Below are 14,521 nucleotides of genomic sequence, written 5' to 3' on the forward strand. Positions count from 1 at the left end.
AGGTTTCTTAAGTAATGGTTGAATACCAGCCGTCTTAAAAGCTTCAGGTACAATGCCAGAGGAGAGTGACAGATTGATAATATTCAAGACAGATGACCGTAAGACTGGGAATAAGTCTTTAACGAGTTTGCCTGGAAGCGGGTCGAGCATGCGTGACGTCAGCTTTGCTGCATTAACCAGGTGCGTAAGACACTCCAGGGATACTAAATCAAACTGGGACAGGGTAACCAGACTTTCTTGACATGACGGACGTGCTATTCACTGCGCCACCTAGCCGCCCGCTGATAAGAACAGCAACAGAAAAAGCAGGATGGCAAAAACTCCAACAAAAGGCACTGGCTGGCAAGACAGAAAACAAACACAACGGGCAGGCAGGCAAGGAGGCTAGGGAAAAGATGAAACGGACATATGACAGGTGAGATGCGACTATATATATATATATATATATATATATATATATATATATATATATATATATATATATATACATACATACATATATATATTGCTTTTTTGTTCATGTTAAAAAGATACAGCTTTAGAGTATTTTATACAATTTGTCTAGACAATTATATTATGTATAAACGGCGTGGTAGTGGTGGGGTTTTTAAACACGCAATTCCATAACAGTCCTGTACTGTCCATTCTGTCGCGTTTAAAGGCCCTAATACTTTATGGATTGACAAGACTTGGGAACTCACGGTGTTGAGGCTTCGTTCGTGGACCTCATCCAAGACCACAACGCTGTAGTGAGAAAGTCCAGGGTCAGCCAGGACTTCTCTGAGCAAACAGCCATCTGTCATGTATTTCAACTCTGTGTTCTGCCGGAATCAAATTGTAATATCACTACAGTTTGTCTCACAACACGATATGCAAGGGGTGGCTATATGGTAGTCGCTCACCTGTGTTGTGTAGTCATCAAAGCGCACCTGGTAGCCCACCTGTCTTCCCAGAGTACACTGCATCTCATGGGCAACCCTCTGTGCCACTGTGATGGCGGCCACCCGTCGGGGCTGGGTTATGCAAATTTTTCCACGTCTACAAAAGCCTACCAACGAAACATGACATCACTTGTGTACACATTACCCCATAATAACCATCACAATACAATACACAACCATTATATTCACAATTATAGGGTGGTTTACCTGATTGGTGTAAATACTGTGGAAGCTGTGTGGTTTTCCCGCTGCCAGTCTCCCCGGTGACCACCAAGAAAGTGTTCTCCTTCACAGCCAGTACAAGTTGAGCTTTATGCTTGTAGATTGGCAAAAGTTTGTCCCGCTTCACCGTATATTTGGACATTGCCGGTTCGGAAGTTATGACGTGAGGTAATACAACAAATAATACATAACTATATCGTTTGATACTGCGCCCCATAACAACAAAAACAAAGGGACCTCATAATGCTGCCACAAAAAGCGTCTTGTCCTCAAGTGATTGTTGTTCGGAAAACAACACAGAACCCCATTTACTTCCGCTAACGATCTCTTCCTGTTTTCTTATTGGGCGATCAACGGACATGTGACCGGGAAATGGTGGGAAAAAAAATCAACTTGAACAACAAAACGGCAACAGTCATTAAAAAATGTTACCAATAATAATAATAATAATAATAATCGTCCAAATCACAAGAGACTAAGAACTAGAATGCGATTTATTGAGAAATTGTGAAGGCTGAGAGACTAGATTAAAAAGTGTAGTTTGATCTAGAATAATTTCAAATGATGTGGAATGATTTGGGATGGCAACATTGTAATGTTTGTGTCTGTAAAAAAAAAAAAAAAAAGGGAACGCGAGGAACATTTACAAAAATTTAGAATTTTTGGCTCTCAAAAATTTTGCGAATGTAAGTGAATGGGATTAATTAATAAAATGGGCTCCATCATGTTTACATGAATAAAGAAAAGCACCCCAAAACGAAGAAAAGCACCCACTCGAAGTCCCAAAATGAAGAAAAGGACCAAAATTCCCCAAACTAATAAAAATACTGTAATCTCCATGTATTGTTGTTCAGTTATGATTAGTGGGGAGGAGACACTGTTGTCAAAGTCACCTGAAGTAGGAGGGACAAGGAAATTGGACGAAAGGGAAACGTGCTTGTGTGTTTGTCTCTTCACTTTATGGGTTTTTTTGGTCTTTGGTTCATGTTCTTAGGACATGTTTCTGTTCCCCTTTTGTCAGAGTCTCCTTTGTCACCATTTGAATCCTGAAATGTTTTTTATTTTTATTATTTATTATTTTTAAGGAAAGCATGTAATTGAGCTTTTGTTTTGTTGCTTGAAGGCAATAGAAGGCTCCCAACCGGAAGCAAAGCTCAAGTCTTCTTATCTTCACAATATTACTGTACTTCATTACAGGGTGCCTTCCTGAGAACTGTTTTGGGTGTTTATTTTGCAATGCAAATTTGGCTAACGTCTGGACCTGGCTCATCCCTGTCAACTTTGACAAAGGTTTGGCATAGTTTGAATTTGGACAATTCCGGTTCCGAATCAGGTTCTTCTATTCTGTTCCAGTTCCAAACAATTCTCGGTCCTGATTGTAATGTATGTAAACCGCCTTTCATATCAATTAATGCTCCGCAAAAGAATGTGTTCATCATCTAAGATTTGTGAACAATATTTGAGAGAAATGCGTATTTTGTACGTGTTGAAAAAAAGTTTCAGATCTTTGAGTTAGTCTCGTAAAAAATGGGAGCAAAACAAATGTGTTATGCATTTCTGTTCAGTGTAGCTAGTTCCTTTTTAATAATAATAATTGTGTCACAGTAAGACAGTTCTTTCTCCCTCACCTACCTGCCTGACCACAATTTGCCCATTCACCATCAGGTGGAAACAATCACTCACCCATAAGCCTGCCTGTCCTGCTTCTATTATTATGCTAATGCTGCGTTCAGATGTAGCACATTGTTTACGCTCTACACGAGGCGTTTAGTCGCAAGTTCAAGATGAAGTTCACTTTTCACGCAACAGTGTCACGCGAGGGTAGGGGAGTGAGCTTGCTGTGCACTTTACAGTGGATCCGGAAAGGAGAGCATTGTTGAGAACTTTCATTTTTCCGGGATGTGGTAGAGCCAATATTTTCACCAACAGCACCTTTATTCTTTTTGTTTTACCCTGCGTGTCCCTGGCTTTACGGCAATACTCGTCTACCAAAAAATAAAAAACGTTTCAATGTCACAATCAAGTGGTCGATACCGTTTCTGTTGTATGCTATAATATTTTTTGTTCTTTCCTATCCTGTTCAGTTCTTGATTAAATCATCTTTTTGAGCCTCAACTGGATCAGCCCCTGCAGTTATTGGTTTCACCTTTCCCACGCTCCTCACCAATATGCCTCACGACCATGACAATATGACTACGACAGTACTATTACTTCAACTACTACTACTACTATTACTACTACTACTACTACTACAAATATCAGCTGACACACTAACTGATATCCATGTCGATTTGAATATGCAGATTGGATTCCCACTCCACATCAACCTGACACATCATCCCATACGTGTGCGTGTGTAAGATAATTTAATGATAAACTGGCTGTTGCACTGATGCAGCGGCATTGTTTCACCCGCCAGGACCCAGCAACAACTTTTCAATAAAAGGCTGCAGCCCGAGAGCTCGTGGAGAGAGACTTTGCAACGAGGCTGACACCCGGTTATGCTCTCCTTCGAGCTCTCCCCACTGCAGTGGTAAAACTAAATCTCTGACTCCTGTGTTATTATTTACACCTCTCCTTGGGTCATTTGTGGGATATTGAGCCCACTCTCAGACCCAACAGCGAGTGTGTGTGTGTGTGTGTGTGTGTGTGTGTGTGTGTGTGTGTGTGTGTGTGTGTTCATGTGTGGTAGGCAGTCAGCGTGCAAATATGGATCATACCACATGCATTAATCTACACAACTGCTTCTTCTCATTAGATCTGCTCAGGCGGCAGAGATGAAGGCTGAATTACTTAATTGGTAGCTGTTGAGGAGTAACAGCTGACATTAGTCCACAGGAAGTCAGAGGTAAATTCTCCATTAACTGTAAAGTGAAAACCTAAACCATCTCCTTCACGAGAGTGATGCACACCCCAGACAGCCAGTCCAACAAAAATAACGTAACTATTGTCAGAATACAAAGACATGAGACGTGTGTACTTAGTGTGAAGGAAGGCAAGGAGAAAACTAATTGAATTTGCGTTTTACTTGTAGTTTGTCTCGCCACCGAGCAAAAGGGTGATTAGCTTTTGCTCCTCGACGAGCTTGTTTTTTACGAATAAGTTACGCTACATTCACATAGTCTTTTGAAGTATGCTTCAAGTAATGGCACATCTTGGAGGCACTTGTCAGGGAAAAAAAAAATCAGTTAAGCTTTGGTTGTTTTCTTGGGTGAAAATTAGGTAGGATACACAAAGTGAAGCATGCGGCGTTACACATCAGTGATTTCTGTTTGCGCATGCAGGTTAAAGGTTTGTCTAAAACAGAAGAAAATAACTAATGGTAAGTGAATGAAATTGCTGGATGCCTCTTTCAGTGGACCAGGTCTACACCCTTGGTAGGTTCCTCGAGGGTGCATGAGAGGTCACCCAATCAGTCTACATGTGCGTTGTGGACTTGGAGAAAGTGATCGACCGTCTCCCTCAGGGAGCTCTGTGGGAGTGCTTTGGGAGAATGGGGTATCGGACAGCCTTATACGGGTTGTTCGAGCCCTGTACGACCAATGTCAGAGTTTGGTCTGCATTGCCGGCAGTAAGTCAAGTCCATTTCCAGTGAAGCTTGGACTCCACCAGGGCTACCCTTTGCCACATATTTTTTTCATTACTTTCATGGACAGAATTCCAAGGCGCAGCTGAAGTGTTGAGGACGTCCGGTTTTGGAGCCTCAGCATTGCATCTCAAAGAAGCCTGGACAAACTTCCTGCGTCAAACTAATTCCTAGCGTGTTCTTTTTTGTTGAAATAACGCACATACCACGACATACTGAAAGAATTGATTTAATCTGGACGAGGAGTGGGGATAATAAGTACAAGAGATCACTGACCACAGCAGATCACAATAGTGGCGGTCTTTCTTTTTCCACATCCAGTTCTTACACAGTTTTGGGGGATTTGGTCTCACTGAAGAATGCAGGTGTGTTACTTCTCTGTTGGAGGAAGCCTTTTGTTTCTTTTGTAGGAGACAATCAGTCTCAATGTCTCTTGGGCCAAGGCTATTCCTCTTTTTTTACGCTGACATTAAGTTGTGTACATTTTTATTAGAATACCACAGTTTCATGAACGCACTATTTTACTAATACATAGCATTTATATATAACAGCCCCCCCCCCCCCCCCACATATTTCCATTAATCTCTGCTATTTGCATATGATGTGATGCTGTTGGTTTCCTCAGGCCGTGACCTCTTACTCTCAATGGAGCAGTTCACATCCAAGTGTGGTGGCTGGGATGAAGATCAGCACCTCCAAATCTGAGACCATTGTCAGAGTTATCAATAATGAGAGACTGGAGAAAAGCTAAAACTCTGAGTCAAACACAATCTTTTGCAAAAGAGGGAGAGAGCACCAGGGTCTTCCGGTGTTCTGGAGCTCTCCTCCTCGTTTTATTCCAAAGATTACAAAGAAGGCGGTTACAAGTTTCAAAATAATACCATATAAGGAGTTGTTTATGTCTGTAGTGTGAGTGTGTGTGTGTGAGAGAGTGGGTTAAGAGGTGTGCAGGCAAAGTGTTTTTATATGATTACATATATACAAATGTACAATTATTCCATCACCATCATCCTCAGTCATTATTTTAGTTTAAACTATTGTTCACATACTGATACTGGAACTTGGCTGCTGACCAATACAGCAGCACGTTTATGCAAGTAAACAGATTACTCTCAAGTAACTTCAGTGTGTCGACATGTAATAAACATGATCACACATGTATATGTGCCTTGACTGGCAAACAGTTCAGGGTGTACCTTGACCACTGCCCAAAGACAACTGTGATAGGTACCAGCAGGTTTGCTTCCTTTGTGAGGAAAAGTGGTGAAGACAATGGATGGACGGATTATTTGGTCTTTAAAATCCCAGTGTTATGTTGTGGCATCAGGGGAAGTGGTGGAAAGTGTGGACTCAAATGCAAGTAGGCCGGAGGGAAGGTTCACTCAAAAATATTTTAACATGTAGATGGAAAAAAAATCAAGGAAGAAAATGGTATTGTTGAAAGGCGAGCCTTTTGGGGTCCTTTCGCGTGTGAGTCCAATTCTAGGTTCGGTCAATAATTGAATTCCAGGGGCACGAAAGATGACACTTCAAAGTTTTTAATGCAGAATATTCTTGACCTAAGTGTGATGCAGTCAAAGGCTACGATCAAACACAAAGTGCAAAGAGTACATCCAAGGCAAGTTCTTTATACTCTTAGCAGGGAGTTACCGGAACTTGTTGAAACAAAATGTTTCAAAACAAAACCGAAACTTAGCAACTGTTTGGGTATTTTTCCACCTGGACAGAAATAAGAGCAAAATTGGATATAGCAGCAAAAAGAGTAACTCAGAAGAGTTACTCCGCCCCTGGTAGGGTCACCCATGCCAAACAGGTCCTAGGTGAGGTTTCAGACTAAACATGGCTCACAGACCCCATATGAAGAAAAAGATAAATGGATTTATGTTTCCCTTGCCCGGACGCGGGTCACCAGGGCCCCCCTCTGGAGCCAGGCCTGGAGGTGGGGCTCGTTGGCGAGCGCCTGGTGGCCGGGCCTGCACCCATGGGGCCCAGCCGGGCTCAGCCTGAAGAGACGACGTGGGTCCCCCCTCACATGCGCTCACCACCTGTGTGAGGGGCCATAGGGGTCGGATGCAAAGAGAGCTGGGCGGTGGCCAAAGGCAGGGACCTTGGCGCACCGATCCTCGGCTACAGAAGCTAGCTCTTGGGACATGGAATGTCACCTCTCTGGCGAGGAAGGAGCCTGAGCTGGTGTGCGAGGCTGAGAAGTTCCGACTAGATATAGTCAGACTCACCTCCACACACAGCTTGGGCTCTGGTACAAGTCATTTCGAGAGGGGTTGGACTCTCTGGAGGCCATGGAACGCGACTTCCGGACGGCTTCGACGAAGTTCGCCCAACCAGTCTACATGTGCTTTGTGGACTTGTAGAAGGTGTTCGGCCTTGTCCCTCGGGGATCTCTGGGGGGGGTGCTTCGGGAGTATGGGGTACAGGACGCTCTGATACGGGTTGTTCGGTCCCTGTACAACCGATGTCAGAGCTTGGTCCGCATTTCCGGCAGTAACTCGAATTCGTTTCCAGTGAGGGTTGGACTCCATCAAGGCTGTCCTTTGTCACCGATTCCGTTCATTACCTTTATGGACAGAATTTCTAGGCCCAGCCAAAGCGTTGAGGGGGTCCGGTTTGGGAGCCTCAGCATTGCATCTTTGCTTTTTGCGGATGATGTGGTGCTGTTGGCTTCTTCAGGCCATGACCTCCAACTCTCACTGGAGTGGTTCACAGCCGAGTGTGAAGCTACTGGGATGAAGATCAGCACCTCCAAATCTGAGACCATGGTCCTCAGTCGGAAAAGGGTGGAATGCCCTTTCCGGGTAGGGAATGAGGTCCTGCCCTAAGTGGAGGAGTTCAAGTATCTCTGAGTCTTGTTCACTAGTGAGGGTAGGATGGAGTGTGAGATCGACAGACAGATCGGTGCGGCGTCTGCTGTCATGCGGGCACTGCACCGGTCTGTCGTGGTGAAGAGAGCTGAGCCGAAAGGCGTAGCTCTCTGTTAACCACTCGATCTACGTTCCTCCCCTCACCTATGGCCACGAGCTGTGGGACGTGACCGAAAGAACAAGATCCCGGATACAAGCGGCTGAAATGAGTTTCCTCTGCAGGGTGTCCGGGCTCTCCTTTAGAGATGAGACGCTCGGTCATCCGGGAGGGGCTCAGCATCAAGCCGCTGCTCCTCCGCGTTGAGAAGAACCAGCTGAGGTGGTTCGGGCATCTGGTTAGGATGCCCCCCGGACGCCTCCCTGGTGAGGTGTTTCGGGCATTTCCCACTGGAAGGAGGCCCCGGGGACAACCAAGGACACGCTGGAGGGACTATGTCTCTCGGCTGGCCTGGGTGCACCTGGGGATCCTTCCGGAAGAGCTGGATGAAGTGGCCAGGGGGAGGGAAGTCTGGGCTTCCTAGCTCAAGCTGCTGCCCCTGCGACCCAGCCCCAGAAGACAGCGGTAGAAGATGGATGGATGGATGCTGAATGATTTTTTATTTTTAATATAAATAAATACCCATTCCAGTGTTTCAAGCATTTTATATAACCACCATCCATACATCCATTTTCTATAGCCTCTTATTCTCACAAGGGTCGCAGGCTTGTTGGTGCCTATCCCAGCTTACTTTGCAGTTGGTGGAGGGACACCCTGAATTGGTTGCCAGTCAATTGCTATGATATAGAACTAATCACAGTATGTTGCTGCACATGTATTTCACTTTTTAGTTTTGTAAGAATGACACAATAGTGTCTTGCATTTTTATTATATTTAAAATATTTACATTATATTTTTATTATACTTTGCCCAAATGTAAAAATGGAAATGCAATATGATTAATGGAAATGCAATGATTTTTTTCCAGAAGACGTCCCCATACTGAATTGTGTCAAATACCTTGAAACTGACCCATTTCGACAAGTGCCTCATATTGATGCAGTGTTTCAGAAATCAATCAATCAATCAATCAATCAATCAATCAATCAATCAATCAATCAATCAATCAAATATCGTTTTGATTCAATTGCACCATCGAATTGAACTATCGTGGGATTGTTCATGAAATGACTGCGAGATGTGTATGCATGTCTTTTTAAACAGTACACATGCGTTTTTTTTTTCCACTCAAACTTTATTTAACAAACTCCAATTTTAAACAAATATACATATACACAAAACATAGTGGCACAACAGTGTGCCATATCCAATCCACAGCAGACAAGTCCAAAGTATACAAATAAGAAAAAAACAAAATCAAAAAAGTAAAAAAAAATACAAACAAGCCACACCAAAAAAAAAAAAAGTTATTAAAGACATAAAGATCCTCCACCAACCCATACATCTTCGTCGCCTTTTTATTCTTCATAAATTTTAAAGATTTAAAATATTATGGTCCATATGAAAACTAATGAAGCTAGGTCTCGATTTGAAATATCTATTTTTATGAATTAAAAAATGCCCAAGAATAATGAGTATGTTAATGACCAGGTCATGAGATGACTCCTTAACAGAAATACCATACAGGACATTTTCTTTTGTCAGAACAGACGGATTAGGCAGTTTAGGAAACAACCAGTCACACAGATCTTCCCAGAATACATTAACAAATTTGCAGTAAAAAAATAAGTGTTCCGTTGTTTCAATGTCTTCATCACAAAATACACAGTTGTTGTGGTCCAAATTAAAACGCAGTCTTAAGAGTTCAGAAGAGGGATAGACTCCATTAAGGATTTTGTAATGAATTTCCTTTGCTTTGGGGGCAATGGGAAACTGAAAATATTTGGATCACAAACTTCAAACCTCTTTTTGAAAAATATTGGAGAATTGTAATTCTGTTTGAAGAGAATGGATACATTTCCTTAACAAATGCTTGCCGAACTTTTAGATAAGAAAATCTGTAATGATTGACGTTGCAACCATCCACCAAAAGCAAAGGTAATCTAATGTTTACCTTACTTTGAAAACAATTAAAAGCCATCATCACAATAGGTTGAGGAATTGCAATGATGATCTTATTGTATTGCTCTTCATCTTGTAGATTATATTTTGAAGAAAACGTTTCAAATGGCATAAGCCTTCCAGTGTTGTCCAGAAGGTGCATTATTGACCAAATTCCTTTCTTTACGAACCAGAGTGCATTCACCTGCCGGTGTGGTAGGAAGGCTGCACCCAATCACACACACCTATGCCGGTTCACAGTCACACATCATATGGACACTGTGGGCTGCATACTGTTCTAGACTCACTGAGTGAGTGAGCCAATCAACAACAGACTTGTTGCACATTGTATATATTGTATATAATCCATTGTATTGTTTTGTTTGTTTTCACTGTACATAATAATAACACATCTCTGAACTATATGCATCACAAGTGCTATGCAATCAATCAATCAATCAATCAATCAATCAATCAATCAATCAATCGATCAAATTGTATTTGTATAGCCCTGAATCACCGAAGTCTCAAAGGGCTTCACAGGTGAAAAGAGGTCATGTCGAGACTTCTTTTGAAAAAAGAAGTCATACAGCAGGGGTGTCCAGATCCGGGCCTCAAGGGCCGCTGTCCTGCATGTTTTCCAGGTTTCTTTCCCCGACACACCTGATTCAAATGATCGACACATCAACCCGCTCAGCAGAAGCCTGATAATGATCCTGATTATTTGAATCAGGTGTGTGAGGGAAAGAAACCTGGAAAACATGCAGGACAGCGGCCCTTGAGGACCAAGTTTGGACACCCCTGTCATACAGAGACATCTTTTCGGTTTAGGTACACAAGAACATCCCCTGTCAAAGCCTCCAGAAGGGGAAGGAAAAACTCAAAAACCCCACTTTGGGGAAAATCAGAAACCATCAGTAGGGACTGCAGGTGGAAGAAGCCCTCTTCCAGGCTCACAGGTTGAAGTGGATGCTGTGTGTACCAAATACAGACAAATACAGGTACACAATACAGACAAATACAAATACACAATACAGATTACAGAAAACATATTGTGCCATGGTCGATCAGCGCAGGGCCACCATCTAGCTAGCCCCCTCTCCGAGCCGGGATAAGGGGGCAGAAAAAGGAAGAAGAAAGCTGCAGACAGGCCCATTAACTAAATGCTTGCGAGTATAAATGTGTTTTTAGTCAGGATTTAAAGATTTCTACTGAGGTGGCTGCGTGAAATTCCATAGGTAGGGCATTCCAGAGTGCTGCCGCACGAATGGAAAAAGCCCTTGATCCCGCGGACTTCTTTTTAGACCGGGTGGTCAATGACAAACCGGCATTTTGAGACCGAAGTTGCTGGGACGGAACATATAGGAAGGACGAGATAGGAAGGAGCTAAACCGTGTAAAATTTTATAAATGTAAATGTAAATGTGCTATGTTTATATAGCACTTTACAACTACCTAGAGGTGGACCAAAGTGCTTCACAGTAGAACATACAGAATAATACATACAATTTAAAACAGTGGTCCCCAATCCCCGGTCCGCGGCCCGGTACCGGTCCGCGTAGGCTGCACACGAAATAATGTTTTGGAGATCATTTAGTTTAATAGTGCGCGTGCACCAAACGCGAACGAGGCGAATAAGCGGAGCGTTTTGTATCGTAGTCGAAGGAGTTCGCGTGACTGGGCCCGAATGCACGTCGGGCGACGCGATGGACGCAAATGGAGCGACGCAAATGGCCGCGCGCGGTCAAGAGTGAAGTTATTTTTTATTTACTTTTTCCGCGTTTCAAGTCGCCACAACCAATCAACTTCGGGAACATTCAACGGCTCACGCAGGGGGCAGCAATGAATCATGGCTGCCGCTTTGCGGTCACCGGGAGTGATCCAACACGGTCAGCTGAGCTTTCAATACGAAACAGAGCCAAGCAAGAGACCTCACCTGGCTTGTCGAAAGGCGGAAGTGAGAACTTGGGACAATTGGTCCGTGCAGCGTTTGCTTCACTTAACAACTGTTGAACTGTAGTTACTGTGCTAAGCTAACGATAGCGCAGCATTGTCAGCACAATATTTAGCACGGTCTCGGCCACTCGATTGCGACATTGAAACTTTTATTTTTTGGCAGGCGAGAATTGCCGCAAAGAATAAAGATGCTGTCCGTGAAAATAATGGCTCTGTCACATCCCAGAAAAGTGAAAGTTTTCAATCTGAGGCGTAATGACAAGGATGATGTGTTTTTTTTTTTTTTTAGAGCAGATAGCACCCCCCCCCCCCCCCCCCCCCACACACACACACACACACACACACACACATACATCCGCAGTCTAAATTTAAGGTGTTGACCGGGCCGTGGTGATCAAAAGGTTGGGTACCACTGATTTAAGACACAGAATGTGCGAGAAAAAACACAGAATAAAAGATTTAAAAAAGAGAGTCACCACACTATTGAATATTAAAAGACATTTACAAACAAGTTCTTTCCTTTCTAGTGCATGTCTTAAATGAACTTGAAATGAATCCACCAGGGGCAAAGCAGATCTGTGAGGTTCGCCCATGGTAGATTCACTGCCTGGCTTTTTTCTGAACATTTCCATTTCTCGCCATCTTGTCACGTTAGTGGCCATTTGGAGGGACCCGGCGTCAGTTTGGGGCTGACAAGATGGTTTCTTTTCTCTGGGTACACATGATGACTTCTTACAGTCAACATATGACTCAATTACTCCACCACCGTCACAAAATTTGTAATTTGGCTCAACTCACTTTATTTCCCGTTTTCACAAAGTGTTCCAATAGAGCCAATGTGTCTTTCTCACAACTGAAGGAATGTAGTTTTTAGTAGGTTGATTGGCAAGAAAAATTCAGAGTAGCAACTTTCTGTGGAGCCGGCCCGGGAGGTCAACACCTGGTGCGATCATTTGTCTTTGTGATGCAGTCAGTAAAACAGGGACTTACTGGCGGCAATAACAAAAGAGGGGTGCCACAAAAGACAGGAGTGGGGGTAAAGTCCTCCAGAATGCATTGTTTGATGATCGACCTCGAATACACAGAGGTGATTGGCGTCCACAGGTCTGGGACGGTGGGGACACACACACACATGCACACACATACACACACACACACACCTACGGGCGCAAACAATAAAATACTGAAATATCGTACCGTATGAGAGAGGAGTTAAAAGATCAGATGAATGTAACAATAAAAGTCAGGGCTATATAATGGTGCAAAAAACAACGTTCTAATGTGTGTTTGAGTGTCAAAAGCGTCTACACAGTTGCTGAAATGGCTGGATTGGAATCCTCCAACCGAAAGGGGCAGCAGAGGACAGGATGACATGGACCTGTGACAACCCCCATTCAGTGGACCGGCAAATACAAAAGAGAAGAGCGGATGAGGAACCGGCATCATTCTCACCATGACACGGGAATGATCCAGAGATCTCTGTTTTGGACAATTGGCTTGTAAACTGCATTAGACAATTTGGTAATAATAAATCTTCGAAGTGTTGTTGACGCAATGAATGTGTGCATGTGTGTTTATCCCGGCTCATACCCGAACGCGCAGGAATCTTTCACAAAGGTATGTAAACAATATACTATTATTCAATTGGGCCCGCAATCGAAACTACGAACAAATGTGAAAGTTCCAACACAACACAGGTCATTTTCAAAGTTATCGTTCATGTATATCTTGTGGGTGTTCATTAAAAAGAACGCATTTCTTAAATCCACTGCAGAAAATATCTTCGTTGTAGGATCCAAATGATTTATAGTGAATAGAGTGAATTTATATAGCGCCCTCCACACCGTATGGTGTACAAAGCGCCCTACAAAGACTCACGTTCACCCATTCACACACATTCATACCCCAATGGAAGCTGCTGCCACGCAGGGCACCATCAGTTCCACTGGGAGCAAATTAGGGTTCAGTGTCTTGCTCAAGGACACTTTGACATAGTTGCCAGGGGTCAGTGATTGAACCCACAACCTTCTGTCACTCTACTGTTGGTACATGACAATAATTTAGCTTTTTTGTTACTTTTACCTTTGTGAATGATCAATTACTGGTTTAGCTTTTGACTTGGCATGAACTATATTCCCTTTATACTAATGCCCAAATATCATCATTAAGCCAATGTCAGGATTAGCAATATTTTTGTCTTGTGGCAAAATGTTGCCTTTATACATCTTCTAATTCATGTGTCTGCAATTTGCTGCACTGCCACTGTTTTTGTATCTTGAGTACATTCTCTTTTGTACATCTGCAATGTTTTGTTAAATATGGCCTTGGTTTCCAGTCTGTCTACAATGTTTTGCTAAAGTTTGTTGGATTCCCAGGCCTTTCTCCACGACAGCCATTAAACCTAAATTTGTGTTTGTCTCATTTATTCAAGAAACATGGGAATCTCTCTGTTTTGTGAAAACAAAGACAAATATAAGAATTACAATAATGTTTCTATTATTTCTTTTGCTTCTTTCAATGTTCCTAATAAATTGTGCAACATGTTTGTATGTTCCACAGAATCAGTCAATTAATACAATAGCATTCATAAATTCGTAAATTGTTGGATTGTTTCTGGTCATTGTTTCACCCCCTCATGCTCATATTAGTCATCAGGAGCGGGTGTTTGTCTCCTTGTCTCTCAGTGTGACATGCAATTATTATGTTCTTTTTTTTTTTTTTCATTTCACCTTTACTGAACCAACTGCCACGTTTAGATTTTTCTCATACTGTGTATATTCACCAGTTTTTTCTGACAGTTATGTCTATTGTGGATCATTTTCATTCATTATAGATTTCTGTAAACATCATCTCTAACTGTTATTTAATATTAATTTTCTACATGCACCTGAATCACATGAGAA

At 42.7% G+C, this 14,521-nt stretch overlaps 1 protein-coding gene across 2 annotated transcripts in view; it reads right to left on the reverse strand.

Moving 5' to 3' along the window:
* dhx40 (DEAH (Asp-Glu-Ala-His) box polypeptide 40) overlaps window positions 1–1,460 on the reverse strand; it is a 29,560-nt gene extending 28,100 nt beyond the window's left edge. Inside the window, exons 1-3 of one of the 2 annotated variants that reach the window (XM_088427187.1) lie at window positions 1,149–1,460; window positions 903–1,048; window positions 702–821 (exon numbers count right to left, since the gene is read on the reverse strand). In XM_088427187.1, the coding sequence (XP_088283313.1) occupies window positions 702–821; window positions 903–1,048; window positions 1,149–1,380 (498 nt within the window). In that variant the 5' untranslated portion in view covers window positions 1,381–1,460. Of the gene's footprint in view, window positions 1–701; window positions 822–902; window positions 1,049–1,148 lie in introns of those variants that run through there. The other variant, XM_088427188.1, reaches the window with a different exon arrangement.
* Between the last annotated feature and the right edge of the window lie 13,061 nt (window positions 1,461–14,521).

This window comes from Hippichthys cyanospilos, chromosome 11, assembly GCF_059441005.1.
Source record: "Hippichthys cyanospilos isolate Australia breed blue-spotted pipefish chromosome 11, RoL_Hcya_1.0, whole genome shotgun sequence".
NCBI lineage: Eukaryota > Metazoa > Chordata > Actinopteri > Syngnathiformes > Syngnathidae > Hippichthys > Hippichthys cyanospilos.